This window comes from Haliaeetus leucocephalus, unplaced genomic scaffold (assembly GCF_000737465.1).
Source record: "Haliaeetus leucocephalus isolate CR32 unplaced genomic scaffold, Haliaeetus_leucocephalus-4.0 Scaffold932, whole genome shotgun sequence".
NCBI lineage: Eukaryota > Metazoa > Chordata > Aves > Accipitriformes > Accipitridae > Haliaeetus > Haliaeetus leucocephalus.
In genome coordinates this window covers 15,416,053-15,438,780 of record NW_010973368.1, presented here as the reverse complement: position 1 = coordinate 15,438,780, position 22,728 = coordinate 15,416,053, and the positions used below count along the sequence as shown (strand labels likewise).

The following is a 22,728-nucleotide window of genomic DNA, read 5'->3' as shown; positions in this document are numbered from 1 at the left end:
CCGGTGGTCCCGGTGCCGGTGGTCCCGGTGGTCCCGGTGCCGGTGGTCCCGGTGCCGGGCCCGGCCCAGGCGCCGCCCGCGCGGGGTCTTGTCCCGCGGGCGGGGAAGCAGCGGGGCTAAGCAGCGCTTGTCTTCACGCCAGTTAATGAGCGCCTGGTCTGCAAAGAACCGCAACGGGGACGGCACCGGCTCTTCGAGGGATCCCAACTCCTCTCTTGGTGCGAAACACCTGCGTTAGAACTGCGGGTGCGGAGTGAGATCCCGGCTCGTCACAACCGCGCTAACGGAACAGGGTGACAGGCGCTTGTGTCCCACGCTTGCTGTTGACTCACCCGGCTCAGTTTATCAAGCTGCTGTAAAATAGATTAATGATGCTAGCAATGAAAGTTGAAATTAAATGGTCAGAAAGGAGTAATATAGGGTAGCGTTTGTTTTTAAGAACTGTTATCTCCAGCTGAAGGCTAAGTTTCTACCTTCATTTCTGGAATCGAGTCTGGACTGGCCTGCTACAGCAAAGATGCCCCCTGAAATTTATTGGTTTGGATTTCAGTTCTGGTTTTGCACCAAATGTTTCTGCCAGAAGAAATAACTCTGTAAAATGTGTTGCTACAGTTAAACTCGAGGGAATTTGTCATGCAATGACCATATCACCGATGTGAATGAAAATCATACGGAGATGTAGAGTGCTTTAAAAAGAGGAAAAAAAAAAAGAAAGTGAAGGAAGGCACAGGCCTCGCTGGAATTGTTAACTTCTGTCATGTTTCAGAGAAAGCCCGTCCAAAGGGTTAACTGGAGGGGCTGAGGGAGAACAGACACCTGGGACCTAACACCCAATTGGCAGTCTTTTGTAATATATAATTTGCCTAAAATTGCGCACTGAGCACAAGCTTTTGTTTTCTAATTGATTTACGGTTTGAGCCACTTTTACCTCATCCCCTACTGTCCTGCACACGGTGCCAGCAAGTACATTACAGTGAGAAATGATAAATTACCGTGCACTTGTGATGCTAATGCATCAAGAGTAAAAAAACCTGCCTACTACATGGAGCTTCATGCATTAAGAGTGTCGCAAAGATAGAGCTATGCAAAAAATCATTTGTATCTTCTGAAATAACCGTTTGATCATTTACTTCAAGTCGTCTCTGAGACCTAATTGAACCTGAAGATTAAAATTTATGCTATTATGGCTTTCCATTTGTGAATTGGAACAAAGTTCTAAAGAAAGTGTGTGAGTGTGGGCTTAAAGCTACCTGCATTTTTGAAACTTTTAAGAAGTTAATTGATCAGAAAAGTAACAGGTATTACAGCTTCTTAAAGCCTTTTTAAAAATCTAAATATTTTGCTTGTTAATGACAACTACAGTATGCATTCTTAAACGGCATTGCTCTACTTTTAGATAGGAGCATGTGTAGATGGGTTAATGTAGATACTGTCTGATCAGTGTTTGTCACCAAAACTATTTAAATATTTTAATCTGTTTTGTTTCAGAGGTGTAGTGCAACTTTTACTGAATAACACCTTTACAGGTATTGAGGAAGAATTGAAAATCTTGTATAATTTTTCTTGCATTTGTGAAATACCTTACTGATATCCCAGAGAAGAGGAAAATGTGGAAGTTGGTGAAATCTAATGTATCTTTATTGCCTGAATTCTTTCCCCCACCCTGCATCAAGGGCTGGATTTTGTTTTACCTTCACATACTCAGTCCACCTTAAATTTTTTATTTTTGTATGATGTCTGTGGGTTCCAGTCTTGAAATATGAAGAAACAGATTTATGGCGGCTGCTGGGCACAACAAATTAAGTTGACAGTGATGTATGAGAGCATAATAGCATGATGATCCCTCTGTAGCGCGGCTGGACGCCTCCTGCTTCATTTGGCTCTTGTTAGGATCTGTTAGGCAGCTAAATAATGAAATTCTGCTGACTGATTTCTGATTTCTCTTTTCTTTCTCTTTTCACCTTTTTCTGAAACTTGCGTTTCCCAGACCCATCCTAATGCCAGCAAACTGCCCTTAAAGGATTCTTTCACTTATGACGACTACAGGTTGGTCTGTCTTTTAATTCTTTCTTTCTTTCTTTCTTTTTTAATATACATATATCTCTCTCTGTAGTGAGTTGTGGGCCCCTGGAAATGCTTCATTGACGGGAAAGCCCTGTTGTTATTGAAATGTTAAATGTAGGATTTGATACTAATACACTTTCTTAATGAAGAAGAAAGTAAAACAAATATGTAGATTTTAATTATTACAAAGGAATAGTCATTATGAGCAGTTAATTTAGCCAACTGGCACACATAGTCTGAGATTAGTAAGGCAATTCGTTGTTTCTTAAGAAAATAATTCAGTTCACATTGCAGGAGGTTTTGGTTTGGGGTTTGGGTATTTTTTTTTTAATTTCTTTTTTTATAAAAGGCTTTACCAGCACATAGTAGTAAAAACTAGTATTTACAGTGGCTGTTGAACCAGCCACTCCAGCCACCAGGAGAGCTGGAGAACTTAAGTTGTACACATGAAGCATGACTGTCACTTGGAGGTGCTATAGGGGGTGACAAAATTAAGATAAAAATAAGAAAAGTTAAGATAATGAGAGCTTTAATTCTGTTAAGTGATTAAAATGGCATGAATAAAAGGCATTCATGACATCTTACAGGGATTTTTTTAGCCTAGTCATACTTCTGGGTAAGTCTATGAAAGTGGGATTTCCAAAGCATGCCTCCTTCACTTACAGGGTCACTGCGGAACATGCCAACTTACATGTGAAGTGGTCTAAAATTTTGCAGATAAATTACAACAATTAAAAAGAAACATATTGCTATTATGTTTCAAACAGCGAGTGTATATCAAAATTATCCACAGTTTTAACTTGCTTTTTAGAAATGAAGTAGATTTCAATTTGATGGTATCTTTCTAAGCAATCTGTAGTCCTTCTGAAAAAATCCTTCTGAAAGTCTAATTCTGTAGATTAAATACTTGTTAGTAGTGGAGGCTGTGGGAGTTAAAATTATTTTGACTTTCTCCTGGTGGTAGTCCCTTTCCCTCCCCTGCCCCCAAAAAACCCTCCACAACAAATACATGTATTAAGGTCAGAACATAGTGAAACTAAGATTAGTTTTTCCCTCTGACATTTAATATTCATTTTTGTCTGAAATAAAATAAAAATGAAATTTTAGAAAATACTGAAATGTTAAACTTTTCTGAAGATTCTTATGTTTGAATAGGTAGCTAGCATTTCATTTGCTTAACCTGACTTAGAAGGGTTTTGAATGATGTCTGTGTGATAAACTATGTTATGCTTTCTTCATTCTTTTTACCTGGATATCTGTTTGGAGTACTGGGGCTTTTTTTCCTCTTTATTCTGTTAAGCAGAAAATTTAGCAATACTGTTCTAAGCCAAAAGTTCTCAAACTGAAAAGAAGTGCTTACCAAAATATGCATGTGTCAGGTGATGACATTGGTTTCCAGTTCATGCAGTATACAAGCTTTTTCAGGAGTGAGGGGAAGAATACCTCCTGGCTCTTAGAAGAGTCTGCACATAGATGAGAGCTACTGCTGCCAAGCAGTAGCTGTGAACTACTCTGAAGCCTGCAGAAATAGCTGACCCCAGGTTTGGGATGTGTGGGGAGAGGTATGTGTGCAGTGAAGGGTTGGGGAAGCAGAAGGTGACATGGGAGGGTCCTGGTTGAGGTACTGGAGGGTATGAAGGTTCTGCCGCAAAGAGTGCAGAAGAGGAGTGGGACTGCAATCCTGATTTGGGAATTGGTCTATGTACATGTCTTGGAAACCTAGGAGCTGCTGCTCCTCCTGCAAGTGGTGTTGCCTTCTACTGTTACTACAGTCAGTGTGATCTTTAAGAAAACTAAGTTTGGAAACTCCTAGCCTAAATGATTGCTTCAAGTTGGACTACAACCAGTCATATATGGATGCTTTGAACATTGACCATCTAATGTTTTTAATTTTTGTAGATGGGCGGTTTCCTCTGTTATGACACGGCAGAACCAGATTCCAACAGAAGATGGTTCCAGAGTTACATTGGCTCTAATACCTTTATGGGACATGTGTAATCATACTAATGGACTGGTAAGGATTTCTTCAGTGTTGCTGAAAGGCTTTAGGGCTTAAGTATTAAGCCTTTCAACTGCTTTAGAACAGTTTAATAATACTTTTCATTACGCTTCTTAACACAGGTATTTTATCTTCCCAAGTGACCCTAAAAAAACTAATATCTGAAAGAAAGATTTGTCAGTTCCTTAAATGTCTTACCATAGCTTTCCAGGGAGAACTTTCTTCATCTAGACAAAACTTTAGAAGTGATCGGATACTTGCATACAGTTGTGTCTCATATACGTATAATGTACCTTTAAAACTTTTCAGTTACATGATACCTTTTTTTCCAGCCAAGTTTGAATATTCTTTTGACACGGAGTTTTGTTTCTGACAGGCTGAAAAAGATTCAAAATACTGGACAGATTTGTTCTGAGAATAGGAAAGCAGACAATGATGGAGGATGCCTCTTGTAGCTACCACTAGGGAAAGTGGTTAGAAATTTGCAACTAAGAAATACTGCCTGCTCTCCTAACCATGCCCGAAGAGCCTTGTTATGGAGACAGCAACAACAAGAACAAAGCCTAGTTCAACAAAAACAGTACATCTGTTACTACATCAAAGAAATAACATGCAAAAATACTACTTTAGGGCATATTAAACATTTAAAAGGTGACACACGTATATAGAAAGTCAGACCTGCTGACATTTTGGCTTACGTGAGCTAGTTCAGAGGATGAGGTCTTGATTTCATTAACAGGCTTGATAATGTTCAAGTGAGGAAATGGAAACACATAAGAGGATGGTTTATCAATGTTGTTTAGCCAGTCTCATGTACGCTTCGAAATTCATACCCTCTAATTGCATTTCTAGTAGATAGTATTATTTATTGTAAGCAGTGAATATGACCATACTATTTAAGTAATCTGGTTCTTTTGTGGGAGAGATGACCTGATTGTTAGGACAGCAGCATGTGTTAGTATTGTTGGTATAAGAAAAGCCTAGTTTAAATTAACAAATTGTAAAGCAAGTTGTTTTTCACTTGACATTTAGCTAATTCATTGTTACTATGACTGCACCAAATACAGCATGATAGGCTAGGCTACAAAGTGGAAGTGTTTGGGGGGGGGTGTATTTATTTATTTATTTTTCCTTACTATAAGGTGATTACATGTTGTTCTTTAACAGTGATTCTTGCCTTTCACTGTTACGCAAACTCACAACTTTGATTTAGCAATAAAGCTTGTATGAGAGTCTCCAATATAAAGAAAATTGCTTAAAATTCAGAAATGTATGTTTCTGTAATATAATTCTTAGCTGCAAGCATCAGTACTTCCTGTACCCTTTTCCTGCTGGGCATCTCTTTCAGATGCTTTTGCAGAGACTTGTCTGTATTCATTAGACAACTCTTAATGAATGCCTTCAAAGTTGGGATTAGAGGAAAGAGGAAGAGAATTAAGGTTCTGGGAGGAAAAAAATTAAGTAGCCTATATTAAAAGAGCAGCTAGTTATGTTGTTTTAATCATTCAAAGTTCTATTTAAATTGATAAAGTAATTTTTATTTTTATTATGCTCTTTAACAATGGGTTTGATATGGAGCCAGCCTCTGGAGCCAAACCTGCCAATGCAGTAGTATATCAGGGTTGGAAGCATTTTTTTATGCTGAAGTGTATCCTAAAGGGTGTGTGGGGTGGTGCTGAATTTAAATATTTTGTATGTATATACAGACTTCACTCATTTGTTTCATATTTCTACAGAAAACTGTTTAAATGGTTATAGATTTAAGAAGGATACGCAACTGTAATATTGATAATGGGCTAAGAAAAGCTACTAAACCTATTTTTGTTGTGTGTTAGTTTCCTTGTACTATTAGAAATAGGGGAAAAGACTGCTAAGATAACTGTAAGCTGCTAAGATAACTGTAAGCTGTCTGTATCATAGTTTGTATTATTGTAGAGCGAGATGAGGGTGGGTTCAGCTCTAATCATAGCACATCCCTTTAAAGTACATGAAGGGAATTGTTCTTCACTGCAGGAAAGTAAGAAACAAAAGATGGCGTTGTATGCGTCCCTGTCTAGTCTATTCCAAACATAGTGCTGAAATACTTCTTGAGTCAGTCAACTACATCCCTGTTCTTGCTTTATTCCACAGGGCCCCTTTCCATGAACTAGATAATAAAATGCTCTTTGGGTTTTAACTGGAGCTAGGTCCATCCAGCTTTTTCTTGCTTCTGACACTATTAATTAGATCAACCTGCCTCTAAGAACTATATCAAAATGGTTGTCTTCATGCATTTCTCATTGTTATTCTTTAGTGGGATTGTATTTTGACAGTCAGAGGTTGATTACCAGTTCTGACAGAGCTTTGAATAAACTACATTCTGCCTGTTGGTCTGGGTCCATCCTTAATCACTGACCAAGCAGACTATTGCATGCTTTATACACAACTTGAAATTCATGTATCAGTCTGCTTCAGAAATAAAACTGAAGGGATGCAATTTGTCAGCTATCATGTGGGAAGAGAAGTAAACACCCTGTTAATTCTCTTACATGAGTGCTATTAAAAGAAAAAGGAAATAAGAGTCTAGTGCTCTGTTATGTTTTATAGAAAAGCCTTTCAGAAGCTCTGCTGTTTTGGTTTTTTTTGTTTTTGTTTTTAAATGGCAAAAATAAAAAACAATCCAAAAAGTGAGCAGTACTCTACTGGAGCATGCTTAAACTGACAGAATCCTTCTCTTAACATACTGGAATTTCCACAGTCCTTGAAAGCCTCCTGTTCCACAGGTATTTCAAGAGACTGGAATGGACTTTTCACATTCAGAAGTATTTCACTGAGTTTACATACTAACAAAATTTCAGGACAGGTCAAGTGCTGTCAAGAGTTCCCTTTTTTGAATGGATGTTACAGTTTTTCAGAAGATGACTGTATTTGAACTTGGAAGGTACATTTGTCATAGCAAAGGTAAATCCTCCAGTACCTGTAACCTGTAATGCAGGGTTAGATAACCTTCTGAACGAGAGATCTTAATTAAAAATTGCTCAGTCCAGTATAGTAAACGTACAGGAATTTCTGTGTTCAAGTACTACAGCCTGTGTTTCGCAGTAGGCCGTATTGCATGACTCTCATGTTCGCTTCTGATCTCAGCATACCACAAACCCATTAATAGACCTGAAGTGGTGGCATCTGCATGCAGAGCAGTTCTGCAAGCCTCCGCAGGGCCAGGCTGCCCCTGCTTCGGGCTGCCATTTTGGGTTTGCTGCATCGGAGGCAAGTTCCCCGTGGTCACTTTGAAAGCAATGTTTTGACTGATAAATGCACGCTTGATGATGCAAGCAGTGTAAAACTATTAACATGTAAACCATAAACCAAGATTTCAAAATAATCCGTGGAGATCTGTCTTGGACAAACTACATCCAAGATGGGAATCAGGGTACGCCACAACTCACATGTCAGCTTACAAAAAAGTATGTTTTCATTTACAAAGGCTGAGAGAGAATCTTTGGCTTCTCCTAGGTTTTTCCCCAGGCCCAGAGCATATTTTTCCATAAGTTAGCTCTGTCAGTACCGAATTCAGAATACCTACCATAAAAGTTGCTTCCTGATTGTTCAGCAGCTTATGTTCCATCCTGTGGCTGCATCTGTGCTGGCATCTTTGGTAATACTGTTCAAGAACATGCTGTTTGTCACTTTATAAAAGTATTACATTTTTAGGATAGCTTTACTTGTTAGTGCGACCCCCTTTACAGTTTTGTAATCTTTTTTGGAGAAGTACAGGTTTGTTAAGAGAGTTTATCCTCTTCCATTGCCTGCTACCATAAAAAAAATCCTTTCAGTGTTTTAAGAGTATTACTTAATTTTTAGATAAAGGGTTTATTTGCAAGTAAATTATAATTCTCTGAAGATGGTATCCCTTAAAGATCCACAGTTATCTAATCCTTTTTCATTGAGAGATCAAAAACGTGCTGGCAGTTGAAGGATAAAGCATAGCATATAGAGCTGTCACTTGGGCTCACTTCCTTGGGCCTCATGGGAGTGACTGCAAGCTCCAGAACTTTATAAGAAGCTGCCGGCTTTAGCATGGGATTGTCTGTGGTCTATGGTAGTTACTTTCCTCAGAGCCTTCTATTCACTTCAGGTAAGTTGTTTCCTCTATTGGATTTCTTTAATGCAGAGATTTTTTTAGAAAGAGATTGCTCAGGAATAGTTAAACAATCACTACCAGCTATATTATATTGTGCAGAGAAAGAAATGTATGCAATTGCTATTGTTAATATCTATTTCCAATAGGACAATGTTTTGACAATGGTGGGAGAGATAAGTATAAAATGCTTTTGTTACTCTTTCCTTGGATAGATCACTACAGGCTACAATTTAGAAGATGACCGGTGTGAATGTGTAGCGCTTCAAGATTTCAAGGCTGGAGAACAGGTAGTGTGAACAGTTATCTACATAATTGTTCTTTAATTAAGTTTTGTGGACACTTGGTAACTCCCTACAAAATTTTAATAGCAGAGTGGTGTGGATTAAGCCCTGCTACATTTGAATTTTATTATGCTGAGCTAATTTTGTGTGAAAATACTACCAAACTAAATAAGTGCATATTTTTTCAGAATAAAATATTTTCTATCACTTGGTAGACCCCAACTTTAGGAGAATTTTGATTCCTCATATTTTAAAGAACTAGTTGAAATATTCAATCACTGGTAAATGCATATACACAGATACTGAGTTTGGTGTTCTGGATGACATTAATAAAAGGCCATATCCAAAGGACCAAAGGTAAATATATTTTAGATTTGGGGCATCACTTTGCAATAGCAGATTGTAGAGTCTTTCTTAACAACGTTGTTGGTTTATGTTCTTGTTAGTCTTCATTTAACAAGAGGTTAAATGCAGTATAGTTGCCAGTCATTTTACCATGTTGTCATTCCCATGCTTAGTGAAATGAGAAAGGACCTAAAAATATACTCCTTCCCTTTCACACAGGCACGCAGGCATGTACACACCCCTTCACCCTGAAACAGAAAGTACCAAGGGAGAGTCTCGCAAAGATACATAGAACAGTTCAGAATCCAGTATTTTGTTCAAAACTGCTAAGAAACAAAAATGAATGTGAAAACTAGTGAGGCATTGAAGACAGTGCTTCCAGGAGTGTAGGAAATCTCCGGTAGGAGGGTTCCTCTGCTGTGTCAGCAGCCAGCCTAAGTCCTCAAGTGTAGTAGCACTCCGTTTTTGCTACTGCTTGTGCAACTGCAGTCAGCATGGCAAGAAAAAGACTTTGTCTATGAAACATCCTGAAATGTTTTGTAACTCAGTCTCTGAGTTATTACCTTGAGTGTATTATTTTGCCAGTCTTACACTTTATAATATTTTGATTTTCATTTTTCTTATGTATTGTTACCTTCTTTTTTAACAAAGATGTGTCTGAAAAATTTTTTTAAGTATGTCTTTCCAGAGGTATATTTATCCTCATTGCTATGCTGGGGTTTACAGTGATTGTATATTTTTTGTGTTGCTTTTAGAATTTGTTATGGTAGTCAAATATTTGCTGTTTTTTCCAATACTGGTATGATGAGTTAAAAGGGGTGCACAGTTTTTCCAGAAGTGATCCAATTTATAATTTTCCACAGCTGGCAATGGAAGTGTCATATAGCTGTTCTGGCTGCTCTCTCCGTTTCAATTATAGAGGCTTCCTCTATTTCGATTTTATTTTAGTAGTTTCACTTTGTCTGCTATTTATCAGATTTTTTAAAAATTTCTGTGCAAACTTTAACTGTTATTGACATCATTAAAGCACTTTAATTATATAATGCTTCAGTCTTTTAATATACTGTGCAGATGTTATTTCTTACAGTTTCAGCAGGAAGAGTGTATGATCCCAGCTTTTACTACTAAAATATGTGAGGCAACAGAAGTCCACAAAATCTATCAAACACTGGCCTTGAATAAAGCAACTTTCTCATTCTGTTTAATTGCCTTTTTTGTAAAACAGTCTTAGAGTGTAAGAGCATACTGTATAATCTACACATGATATGTGACTTTTAGTTTAATATGAGATGTATCATGGTAGTTTTAAAACTTGAGAGGGTTAGCAACTCTCTCAAACTCTGCCTTAACATACCTAGGCAGGTCAGTTATTCTTTATACAAGTGTGTTACAGTATAATGTTTACTATAATTTAATATCACACTTAAGCATTTAGTTCTTAGGAGAACTTAGGATAAGTGGTTCTAATCTAAAACTGAAAACAAAGAAAGTAAATGGCATCATTACTGTTGTTGAGCCCTTAAGAGAACGCTGTGCCTTTCCCTGTCAGCTAGAGTGGAGTAGAAGCTTACAGGTATCCAGAGCATTACTGTACCCTAAGGTGAAGAAGAGAGTTCTGTAACTGTTGAAACTTTTTTTTCTGATGGACAATTCCATTATCAAACAAGGGAAAATATCCTCTTGATGCAGGAGAAGACAATTGCTACTCTGACCTTTTGTCCCATGTACTTCATACAGCCTAGCCCTGAATTAAATACGTTTTGCAGGTTATATTTAGGAACTTCTTTTTTAATGTGAATTAAAGTAACCTATATGCTTTAGATAAAGAGTTCAGAGTATAGCACAAAAATAAATACTGGCTGAACGCAGATCAGATCTCTCTGTATGATATACTTTGGTATATCCATGCCTTAAGGTAACATTAAAACAAAACCAAAGCTGATCCATCAGCAGTGTAGGTTACTCTTTTGGGTGGACGTATGGGGGAAAAATGAACCCAGAAACACCATTTCTTTTAATGGGCCCTCCTTGTCTCAGATTTTTTTAGCCTTTAAAAGGCACAGGATCTTTGAAACCTTATTTCCGTATACTGGTATTTTGTGACAGTGTGAGAAAACAAAGCGTTTTCATTTTAAAGTGTAGAATAAGAACCTCTTCTCTCCTTTCAAAGTCTCTGTTACATGGATATGTTTACATCTACCTCTAAAGTATATTGCCACATTATATACAGCATTTGAATCAATACCAGAAAACAAAGCGTGTTTCTATATATAACCAAATATACCTTGTACTAGGAATAGTAACTCTTTCAGGAAATAACTTTCAAATTATGTCAGTTTTGTGAGCTGATCTTAAGCTATTTTCCTGTCCCTTCACTTCTCTTTTCATCCTTCTAGATTTACATTTTTTATGGCACTCGGTCAAACGCTGAATTTGTGATCCACAGTGGTTTTTTCTTTGATAATAATTCACATGACAGAGTGAAAATAAAGCTTGGCGTGAGTAAAAGTGACAGGCTGTATGCTATGAAGGCAGAGGTCTTAGCTCGTGCTGGTATCCCAACGTAAGTAAAACACAATGCCATGGGGTTTTTAAAACATTTCCAAAGTATATAGTATCCAGTAGGGCATGTATAAAGCTGTGCTATGGTAGTTTTCTTAGGTGTAATATTTCTTCTGTTTGTATAGGAAATTAAAGTTATTGTAATAATATTTACAGAAGTTCTATGAGCTATATTATCTGACTTGGACCATATATAAGGAAAGAGCCTTTGCTTTAATAATCATTTGAACAAAAACAGAGTGAGGATTAATTTGCAGCAATCTGTGGTTTTTCTTTCTTTCCTATCCCTTGCAGACATACTACGATGCTCAGTATGTGAACCACAGCATTTTCCTTTAGTCTTTTCAGTCCAGAGGGTACTGTTAGGAGCAGCAGACGTGAAACATTGCATTTTCATGAATTTATTATGAAAGCCGTATAAAAATAATTGTAAGTGTAAAATTGTAGAGATAATTGTTCTTTTCAGATACAGGTTAGGGAAACTTTTCTTCAGTTTGAACTAGTATTACCTAATTTTTTAAAAGTTACTTTTGTAACAGTGCATTTGTTTTATACTTTAAGGTTTTTTATGTTGAAATAAGTTCAAAAGTATGATAATAGAAATTGCATTTACTGTTGTTGTTTGATTGTTTCTTTTATTAGTTCTAGTGTTTTTGCCTTGCACTCCACTGAGCCTCCAATCTCTGCCCAGCTTTTGGCTTTCCTTCGAGTGTTTTGTATGAGTGAAGGTAAGATGTTTTATAAAGATAACCTAATTTATGTTTATTGGGGGGGGGGGGGGGGGGTTTGTTTTAGTGCCGGAATGTGATAGACATTTATATAAAACATTAAGCTAGAAGATTGGAAAAATTGAGGAGTTAAGGTTAAAAAGGGATCTATAAGCTAGTGAGAAACCCAGTCTTTGGCCATGTCTGAGGGAATATTTCGGTAACATAGGCTTTTCTGGAACTCCTAAAGCATGAGGTGATGCAATTTTTTTATTTTGTTTAATCTCCCAAGCTTTTGTGAATGAGCAAGCTTTGGAGCATGAACTTCAGTTCTTAGGTTTAAAAATGGTTCACAGAACAAGATCATGTGAGACCTAGGGTCTTACATGCTGAAAATCATAGCATATTAGCCATCACTGCTAGAATCATTTAGGTATGGAACTGGAATATCCTGTACTGTAGGAGAAATATGGAAGAGACCTTTCAAAGTTGAGTATTTTCAGTATTTTGGTAATTCATAATCTAAAACCAACTTATGTATTTGCAAACTGTCTTTGTACTGTTTCTCTTATGTTAGGGGCTTTGAGGGGGAAATATGTGTACAGTTAATAAATATTCACCTAATTTGTGCATGTGAAACTGCTGATTAGATATTTGTAATAGCTGCTTGCTGGTTAGATGCGGTTTTGGAGGTTATACATGTGACAGTTTTTCATGACAGTGAGTGAATTCCCTTGCAATTAGGGATGCTGTGCAGATGATGTGGATTTTAATACCAGTAGGAATACTGAAGTTGTTAAGCTTTTGCATGTGCTCTATTTGCTTTCTTTAATAAAAGCAACCTATCTTATTTAGTGTTGTGCCTTCGCTGCATCCTGTCATCCATCTTTTAGAACTTATTAAGAAATTGGAATGGAATAGTTCAGTTGGAAGGGATATACAACAATCATCTAGTCCAACTGCCTGACCACTTCAGGGAAGCAAATCCAAGTAAAGAAAATTTTAAGATGCTGATGAGGGGGTGAATTTTGGCTTAGAGAAGAGAATATAGCTAGTGGACATTTTAACTGCATTTCTCTGAAACATGATTGTGCTCAGATTATTCATATGTCTTAAATACTGTATAAGAAAACTGTTCATTGAGAAACTACATTCAAGTGTTTTGTGAAGTTTGTGATAGCTGCTTTGCAGGAGTGAAATTTGGTCATTAAAAGATTAATGGAATTTGTGTAATGTCAAGGAGCTGATTAAACATTTTCTGCTCTGTGTGAGGCTTGTTTGATGGATGTCTTTTCTGACCAACTGTAGGGAATTTCTGCTACTGAAAAAGATTACCAAAACAATAGGAAGAATGATTCCATTGCTATTTGCACACTCTCTGGCCTGTTCCTTTTATTATCAAAAGGTTTGCTGAACTCTTTAAAGAATTACTCCCTTTTGTTTATCAACTATTATACAAAACATTCCATCTCACTGTCACAGAGTTACACTGTGTATGAGAAGCTATGATATATAAATTATCTTTACTTCCAAGTGGAGCAAAAGGTCCATTTTCTGTTAAGATTTCCAGTTGCCTCTTTGAGGAGAATCCTAGAAATAACCAACATATCTGATAATTCTTACTTGGGGAGAGGTTTTTTTGTTAGCTGCTCAAAGCTATACTATTGAAAATAAATCTTTCTGCAGTTTTTCAACTGACAAAGTGAATGATGAGATTGTTTTTTAACAGATTGGTTTTATACTTATTGCAGAAGAGCTGAAGGAGCACTTGATAGGCGAGCGTGCCATTGACAAAATCTTCACTCTGGGGAACTCTGAGTTTCCCATTAGCTGGGACAATGAAGTTAAACTTTGGACATTCCTAGAAGCCAGAGCATCCCTCCTTTTGAAAACCTATAAAACAACTGTGGAGGTAAACTTATCATTATATGTAACTTAAATGTCTGAAATGTTCCGTGTTATGATTGTAGGAAAAGATATTTTGTCCCCATCTTGTCTTTACAAACTTTAATCTGAATGTTAGTACATAATTCATTCTGTACTTTTTCAAGTGTAGAAGCAGATTTGCATTATCTAAGGAAAATCAAATAATATTGCAAAAAAGAATGTTTTCTTAATGTATTTTTAGTTTGATTCTCCAAATAGAGGCTACCTGCTTTTTCTCTGCAAGTAAAATGGAGAATCAGTTTCAACTCACTGTCTATCAGTTGCATTCTCCAGACTGCAAAGAAATGTACTGCTATTGCAAGTGTATAAGTGAACCTACATGTTTCATGTATTTGTGAAGTCTCCTGACTTTGCTTGTTACGCACTGCTCGATGTGGAGAAGTTTTTGGCTCCTTTATGAATTCTTGACATACTTCACTGGGACTCTATGCAGACCCCCTCATTCATATACGTCCATTTGGCTCAGCCTGAAGAACCTTGTGTCACTTACTGTTAATGCATAGAGAGAAAAAATGAGGGATTTTTTTTTTATTGTGTTTGTTATTACTAATAAACTTGCTTTTTCTTTTCTAACAGGATGATAAGTCCTTCCTGGAGACCCATGACCTTACTTCACATGCGATAATGGCTATTAAATTGCGCTTAGGTGAAAAAGAGATCTTGGAGAAAGCAGTAAAGAGTGCAGCTGCTAGCCGAGAGTATTATACCAAACAAATGGCAGATGGAGCTCCGCTTCCTAAATATGAAGAGAGCAATATTGCTTTGTTGGAGAACAGTGTGGCAGACTCTAGACTCCCTATTGTCTTGAGAAATTTAGAAGATGTGGAAGAGCAAGGGGACTTAAAGATTGATGAAGCTATTGATGCTGAAGTCACAGAGAATGGGTTTGTAAATGGTGAAAACTCTCTATTTAATGGGATCAAATCAGAAAGTGAAAATCTAAATAAAGAGAAAAGCAACAGAGAGACTGAAGATGCCAAAGAATCTTCTTCAGAAAGTACTGATGAGGTTAAAGAATAGTCCTAAAATTTTACTTTCTTGTGAAATTAAATTAGCTGAAGTTTATGAACAGTGCATTTATGTTGGTGTGTTTCTTTGTTAACGTTTCTCTTTCTGCAGAGAAAAATGTTTTTGCTGCTTTATATAAAAATGAATTTTTAAGTTATTTAAAAGATTTAGCATCCCTTTTCAATTAAGATTGCCATCTTGCTTTCAGGCAAAAACTGGGGAAAGAGGTGCCTTTGGAAGATTTTGCAGCCCTTTGTTGAACCAAATGTATTTTCTTCCTGGGGAAGAATTAAGCTCTTCTATCTGCTGTGCTTTTGTTGTTCTGTCACTCTGACTACCGAAATTAAAAGCTTGCTCTGCCTCCTGCCAAGAAAAGCAGAAGGCAGGACTGACTCGGTATTCAGCATGAAGGTGGGAGAGCAGTACAGCAGAAAACTGGATAAGAGGATCAGAAACTTGGGAGACTGGAGGAAAACCTGTTTAAAATCAGGTATGCCAGTCCAGAAAAAGGTAAGGTGGCAACCTTATGATTGGTAGTTTTAAATGTTGATGAGAATCCAAATTGTATACACTTAAAGTGATCTCTGAAGATTTCAGTTTACTTTGTCTTTTGTTTGCTGTATAAAAATATCTCATCGTTCTTCTTCAGTCAGAGTTAGGCTGCTACAATACAACATTCACCAACTTTTAAAGGCTGACTTCTTTTTATTTCCAGGTGGTACCTTTTATTTACAAGGTTGGCAGTGCTACTGGAGAGTTTGAAAGCAGATAGGCCAAGCCACAGCTTTAAATTGACTGTTCAAAGTGAGGTTGCTTCCCAGCTTGTTCAGGTTTTCACAAATAGCTAGAGATTTTCAAAGCTACACTTTTGACTAAACCATTATTAAAAGGAAAATATGATTAATATTCCTGTCTGCTACTCCTTCATTTCTGTGTTGTTGGATGTTACATCGAATGTGACATGGTTAGCCGATCTTACTCAACTGCGTCTTTTGGTTAACATATTAATTGATGCTGTTTTCTTGAAGGAAATGGCAGGCAGGCTAATGTATTTTTGGCCCAAGTCCAGAGCACAGCCAAGTCTGCAGTACACTTTGCCATTTAGATTGTGTCTCCGTCTGATGCACATTTCTTGGGATACCTCCACAAGTTAAGCAGGTCTACTGTCTCTAGCAGTTTTGGTCATCCTCACACTCTATGTTTTAACTTCTAGGTGGAAACAATACAATCCTAGCACAGTGCAATATCAGAACAAGGGTAATTCCAAGGCTTGACTTTGAAATTACCTGGTATTGGGAAAAGAGGAGGGTGGAATATTTTTATTTTGTGGGTGAATGGAGAGGAGTATAAAATGATTTAATTTTGTTCTCAATATTAAGGACTTTGTCTTTACCTTTGTATCCTTAACTTCAAGGTAATGGATAGAATGGAGAAGCTTGGACAATTGTTTAAAGCTCAGTAGATGTTGCAACCTGCTCATCCAAGATCAGCTGCAGTTAAATGTCTTTTGGCATATTCATAGTTTTATTAGATTTTGCTTCTTTTATACTGCAACTTGGAAAATGTGTTTTTGCATAAATCTTTGGTGCAATACACATGATAAGTAGTGACTTTCTTTCAGGTTGTCATAGCAGTTTTGGTGTTCAGCTAGTATCAGTGTGGGGAAAATAGAAAAAATAGTTTTTTAAAAAATATTTCACTAAGAATGGCACGTTGCCATTGCACCTTGGATATTGCTTCACTGCTAACAAGATGCTGGACCAGTATTTTTGTAACTATATGCTGCCTTTGGTAGAATGTTATGAATTGTTGTCTTGACAGTTTAAATGTCATACAAAAGTCATTACATTTCAGTTTTTATTAGGACCAATATTCCGTTTCTGTTCCTGCCACTTACATTGCAGAACCTTGTACTAGATACTATGATGCAATTCTGAAACTAGCCTTCCCTGAAAATTATAACTGTAATTCAGAATTTAAATGCTTTGATTTGATCTGATACACTGTATTTTGTTCCAGTATTTGCTGATATCTATGGCTTAGCAAAGCCTGTGGTCACCACAGGACAGAATATGTGGGTTTTCTTGAATAAAATATAATTCTACCATGTCTTCCCTAGTGAGTGTATTACACAAACAAAACCTCTACCTGCTACCTGCTGTAACTTTTGGGGTCTGTGGGGAGAGGAATAACTGTCCAGGTGTACGGTTAAAGATTAAAGGAGAAATAACTGGTTTAAAAAAAAAAAAAAAAAAAAGAGGGATTCTAGTAAACAGAAAGGGAAAGTGGTCTATTAAGCACATGGTCAAATTCTTACTCTTCATCTGTTAGTGTTATTTAGAAAAATATGTTGCATACAATAAAAATAGTGAGTAATCTAATTCTGTAATTTGCATTTTTCCTCTATGCATGTAATGGTTTCTCAGAAGCACTAACCTAAAACTTAAGCTTTTGAAAACTGAGGTGGAAACAAAAAAATTGGCACTGATGAGCCCTTATTACCATCTGTCATGAAAACAGACCTTTCAAAGCATTTTAAAGTTAACTTTCTTCATAATGTTTGGGTAAGAGGCTGTTCACACTAATCCCAGGCTAAATGCCAAATCTTGCTTCTGTTTAGCTAGCTCTCTGAAGTATTCCTGCAAGAAAGACATCACTTGGATTTCTCGGACTGTTCTCCAAAAACAAAACAGGGAAAAAAAACCCAGAACTTTTGAATTTTACATGAACCTACCTACTGATGAATCATTTCCCTAACAACCTATAACTATTTTGGCTCTATACTGCAAGATGATGTCCGTATAGCCCTGCTGATAAAGTCGATTATACAAAATCGAGCAACAGCCTCCTCTCTGAAAAAATGCTTGTAAAGTATGTAAATGCAACCTTAGCTTAAGTGCTGTCATGAGTAAATGAGAGCTGAGAACCTTCTGGCTGTGGAGGTAAGATGGTTTAGGATCTTGGCTAAAACAAGTTGTGTTTTAGCATCTTGGCTGAAATAAGTATTCCTTTCTTTGGACATCGTTAAAAGGCGGTATGTACAGAAAATCTATGCAACTCAACAGTAGCTACATCTTGAGGCTAATCTGCCTTTATAGAGGAATGATCATCATGAAGTCATGAAACTAGCATGTTTTAAAGGTACACTGGAAGATTTAGGTTACACAAACTATTCTTCTCTAGTTCACGTGTTTAGAAACAGTATTTAATATCTGCTGCTGCCACTTCTATCACCCTTTTTTTTCTTTTATAGAAAGGCACATGAAGTCATAATGAAACATAATTTGGAGTATTTCAGTCTGACACACTAAAAATGCTCCTAAAATCCACTACTTTTTTTCTGATTTTATGGACTGAAAGTCAGTCCTTGCTATTTCTTGTACTCTGTGCCAAACAGGAGCATTTAGGCAAAACATTGCTCTATGAAATATATCTGATGAAGCATCCTTTTTCTCTAGAAGATTTTTCACTGATCCTTGTTGAAGCCAGATATGATCACATGATTTTCACATAATTACCATCTATATTTAATAGTTTCTAACACTCTTCCTTCTTTGAGTGCATTGCTTGCTGTACAAAGTGCAGCACGTAAATTGGTGACTCACGGTCAGAAGAGCTTCCTTAGCATTTCTTGTTTTTTACAGCTATTTCCTAATGAATGCCACAAGTTTGGAAACCATGTGGGGTATTTCTCAGTTAAAATAAATAAATCTCAATCTATACTTAAGAAAAAAAGCCACAAATGGTCCTGGATTCTTTTGGCTTTTGTGTCTCCTTAGGTTCTCTGGTGTATTCAGCGTATTTCAAAACTAAATGAATAACTGCTATAAAGCTAGTGTAAATGACATAAACTTGAGCTTTAGCAATACAAATGAAATCTATGATAATTTGTTTAGTGAAAAACACAAATTGAAATTTTGCCAAATGCCAAAGTCCCTAACCTATGGTTCCAAGCAGAAACCAAAACACCCAAACCCGGTAGCCCTTTGCTGGATATGGAGTGCTCTAGTACTTATACTCCTGCATTATCAGTAATAGGCTTTGAAATGTGCTTCAATAAGCTGTTTGGTGTAGCAGCATACGTTGGGTGGTATATGGTAATCATGTACTTCTAGCAAAATGTGATTTTTGCCTTGTATGCTGTCTTTAGTCTTTAACAAATATCTTTATTTTCAGTGTATGTAGACATGAAATTTCACTTACAAATTAATTTTTTTTTTATTTTTTTTTTACATTGGTAGCAGCATGAATTGGACCTGGCAGTTTACAAAAGCAAGCAAGTTGGTCATCAGTGTTTGCATTGTCCAGAAAGTGTTGCACAGTCAGTACTGGAGTGGTTGGAAACCAGAAAGCATTTGACTTCTGCCTTTGTGTCTCATGCTAGGAAGCCTTAACAGCTGGAGCTGGTGCCATTTTTCATCATGAAAGATGAAGCTAGGTAGGGGTGGAAAACAAGGAGATGTCCTTTCTCAAGTGGAAAAAAAAAAGCTGGACAACTGGACACCCTCTAGCTTGTCTCAGAGGCAAGTGTTGCTCTCCTGAAGAATAAGAAGTTTAGGAATTATTTCAGTGAGTGTTCAAAAAAAGAGCATCTCCAATTAGTACTGTAATTACTGTGTATTTCTAATTTCACAATTAGACAAGGGCTTCGCTTTCCCTAGGAACAGGTGAAAACATATGAATTACAAACTGTTGTAATGTGTTAAACTGGCAGAGAAGAACAGATATAAGCTGCTTGCCTTGCTGTCAGTGCAGTGCTGAGGGCAACCTGAGTGAAGGCTGGGTTGGAGTCACCGTTGTCCATTCACTTGCTCTTTTGGCATTGTGGGAGAACTACTCAACACGAAGGGGGTAAGGAAAGGCTTTGCAAATCCAGCATGGAAGGATTGGACAAAGCAACAGAGAGCAGTATGAAAATAGAAGATAGTGGTGTATTCAGGACATTCACCTGAAATGTAATGTGTCTAGACTTAGGGACCTTTGTCCACATAATATTTTTGTGTATAGGACTATTTTATTATATAAAGCTGATCAAACATAGAAGAGGCTTTTGAACCTGACTCTTCTATCCTCCAGGTGATTCTTTCTGTTGACTGTGCTCTGAACTCCTTTTATTTCTGTTTTTCTGATTTAAAGATTTTTGGGTATGTTCATGCAGAATTTTTTTTTTAACTTCCCAGTTTGGAGAAACTAGACAATCTTTTTCCAATTAAATCCAGTTCAAACATGGCAAAATAGGTAATGCTGACCACCACAACTTTGTGCCTTTGAGCAGCTTAACATGAACTGGAGTGAAACAGATCTGTAGCCCTTTGAGACTTTGCTTCTTCAGAAAGGTGTTTAAAATCTGCATGAGGATAGGGAATAAAATCTTGCATGTGTGAGCAATGTTGATTTCCCAGCTGAATCACCATTACTTATGCACAGATTCAGACACCAGCAAAATGAGATAATTAAACTTAAACACTTAACATTTTATTTAATATTAAGCATATATTGTTCTTGAAAAATGGGCCAATTTGACCGCCCTGAACATACAAGTCATTTGTCCTTTGAATAGAATCAACAGGGGCAAAAAGCAAGTTTCTCTGTAGCATCCCACACGTGGCAAGACCAAGATTAGCTTAATTCTAGCATGCTGCCTTGTTTCGCTTACAGATGTTACTGGCCAGGTAGCGTCTTGCTTTGTGTCAGGCTGGGGCCACCTACATGTTCCCTAGATGCCCTTGCTATCCATAGGAGAAATATTGGCTGTCATTCTGGCCAATTAATCCATGTTTGACATGGTGGTGTGGAATTCGGTAGATTTTGCACTGGGCTGCTGACTTGGATCTGTGCAAATGGAGTATTATTATTTTACTTTCTTTTAGCGAATGCTGTTTGATTTAAATATTCTGTAGTTTGTTGTCATATTTACAAAACTTGTCTGTTTCTCATCTGTAAGGCTGAAATTTGGGAACTATGTAGGTGTTCTGCATCTAGCAATTGCGTTATGGTATGGGTTAAGGCAAATTCATTTCCCTTTGCTTTATTCCGTGCTGGTTCACCACTTTCAGTGCTGTTAGTAACTCAGCCAAGACTCCTAATTTCAGCGCTAATAAGTGGGGTTGTATACAGATTTGTGGTCTAAAGGTATGAATAATGTGCCTTAAAACTGAATCTCCATACTGAAACAGGCATGCACAAACAGCCTCCTATGAACTGCAAAGGAATTTTTCGATTAACTTGAATATCTGTAAGAAAGCCCCACTGCCTGCAGCAATTAATTCAAGTGATTGGATGCTAGGAATGGTTTATTATAATTGCACACAGGTAGTAATTTATTAGGGTGGCTGTTTCTTTTGGCATATGTCAAGAAGGTCAGAGTTTAGACTTTTTTGGACATTAACCTAGTCTTCTGAAGCTCTGAAGTTCCACTTTTTGGTCATTAATTTCATACATGCTGAGATTGTGACAATTAACCCACTTAATAAAGGTCAAGTTTCAATTTTTCCAATTTCTGGAACACTTAACTTTATTCCTTCTTGAAAATGGGCAGATACAGAATGATAAATAGTTATTAAATGAGAACGAAGATGTAGTTCTGCTGTCAAGATACTATTGAATGGTTAGTTAACAAAAGGACCAGAACTGCTATGGATTTGAAGTAAAACAGACTACAGGAAAATGAAATAGAAAAGTGTAGGTTACAGTAAGCTGTTTAAAATCATTTCCACTAACATTCCTGTTAACTTACTCTACCTTAGCATCTAATTATGCAAATCCATAATTTATCCCTTTAATTTTTTTCACATATACATGTGATTTTTCCCACGGCGCTAAAGCAGCATCTAACCACAACTGAAAGGCATAAACAAGCAAAGTGAATAAGGAAATGGTGGTGGTGTTTTCAGATGACCAAAGCCTAGTTATACTGCATTTTAATAATACCTGGATTTCAATGAGCCACAAGATTAGATAAAAATAAACCCTTGGTTCTGTGTAGTGGCATCAATTCCTAAAGGATACATTGGAATGTTGGGTCTCTTAAGATTTCACTTAAAAATTAGAACTGAAGTATGTTGTCATTTTCAAAACTTCTGAAAAGTATCCATCAAAAAGCATATTTATTCATTTTAAATTGCATCATCCATTGAAGAAGTGTTTGCAGATGAATCAGAAGTAGTCATTTTCTATGTTAATAAAATCATTGCACCTTTATGTATTATGTCATTGCACCATTGCATTATGTCAGTGCTGAGTGATTTTTGGAAACCTATTTTTCACATACATTTTTGCATAGTTTTTAGGTATCAACTAAGATTGTAAGTCCTTCTGGAGTATTACTGCAGCAGTTTTATAGGTTGATGCTGAACACTTCAATGCAGGAATGACACAGAAATATTTCAAATAATAAGAAACTGTGGATTGAAAATAATAGTTTTTCCGGTATAATTTTTTCATGAAGTAGTACAAGTACTATTACCCAAACCTTAGAAATGTAGGTATCATTGTCACAAATCCTCAGTCCTGTTTTGTGGAAGCTGCAGCTTTGGGCTTCTGAACAGGCTCACTTCAAGTACAGGGGTTTGAAGTATCCAGCACTATTAACATGTGCACCAATGTAACTGCACAACATTCATATTCTAATATCATCACTCAAGATTAGATGAAATTATTTCCCCCCTGGAAAAAAAATGTGGCTTTTAGTTTCAA

General features: G+C 36.8%; 1 protein-coding gene across 4 annotated transcripts in view; it reads left to right on the top strand.

Moving 5' to 3' along the window:
• Positions 1–17,414, top strand: part of SETD3 (SET domain containing 3) — a 64,504-nt gene extending 47,090 nt beyond the window's left edge. For 3 of the 4 annotated variants that reach the window (XM_010583922.1, XM_010583921.1, XM_010583923.1), the window contains 7 exons: positions 1,988–2,046; positions 3,964–4,078; positions 8,396–8,470; positions 11,206–11,372; positions 12,014–12,099; positions 13,830–13,990; positions 14,602–17,414. In XM_010583922.1, the coding sequence (XP_010582224.1) occupies positions 1,988–2,046; positions 3,964–4,078; positions 8,396–8,470; positions 11,206–11,372; positions 12,014–12,099; positions 13,830–13,990; positions 14,602–15,045 (1,107 nt within the window). In that variant the 3' untranslated portion in view covers positions 15,046–17,414. Of the gene's footprint in view, positions 1–1,987; positions 2,047–3,963; positions 4,079–8,395; positions 8,471–11,205; positions 11,373–12,013; positions 12,100–13,829; positions 13,991–14,601 lie in introns of those variants that run through there. The other variant, XM_010583924.1, reaches the window with a different exon arrangement.
• The last annotated feature ends 5,314 nt before the right edge of the window (positions 17,415–22,728 follow it).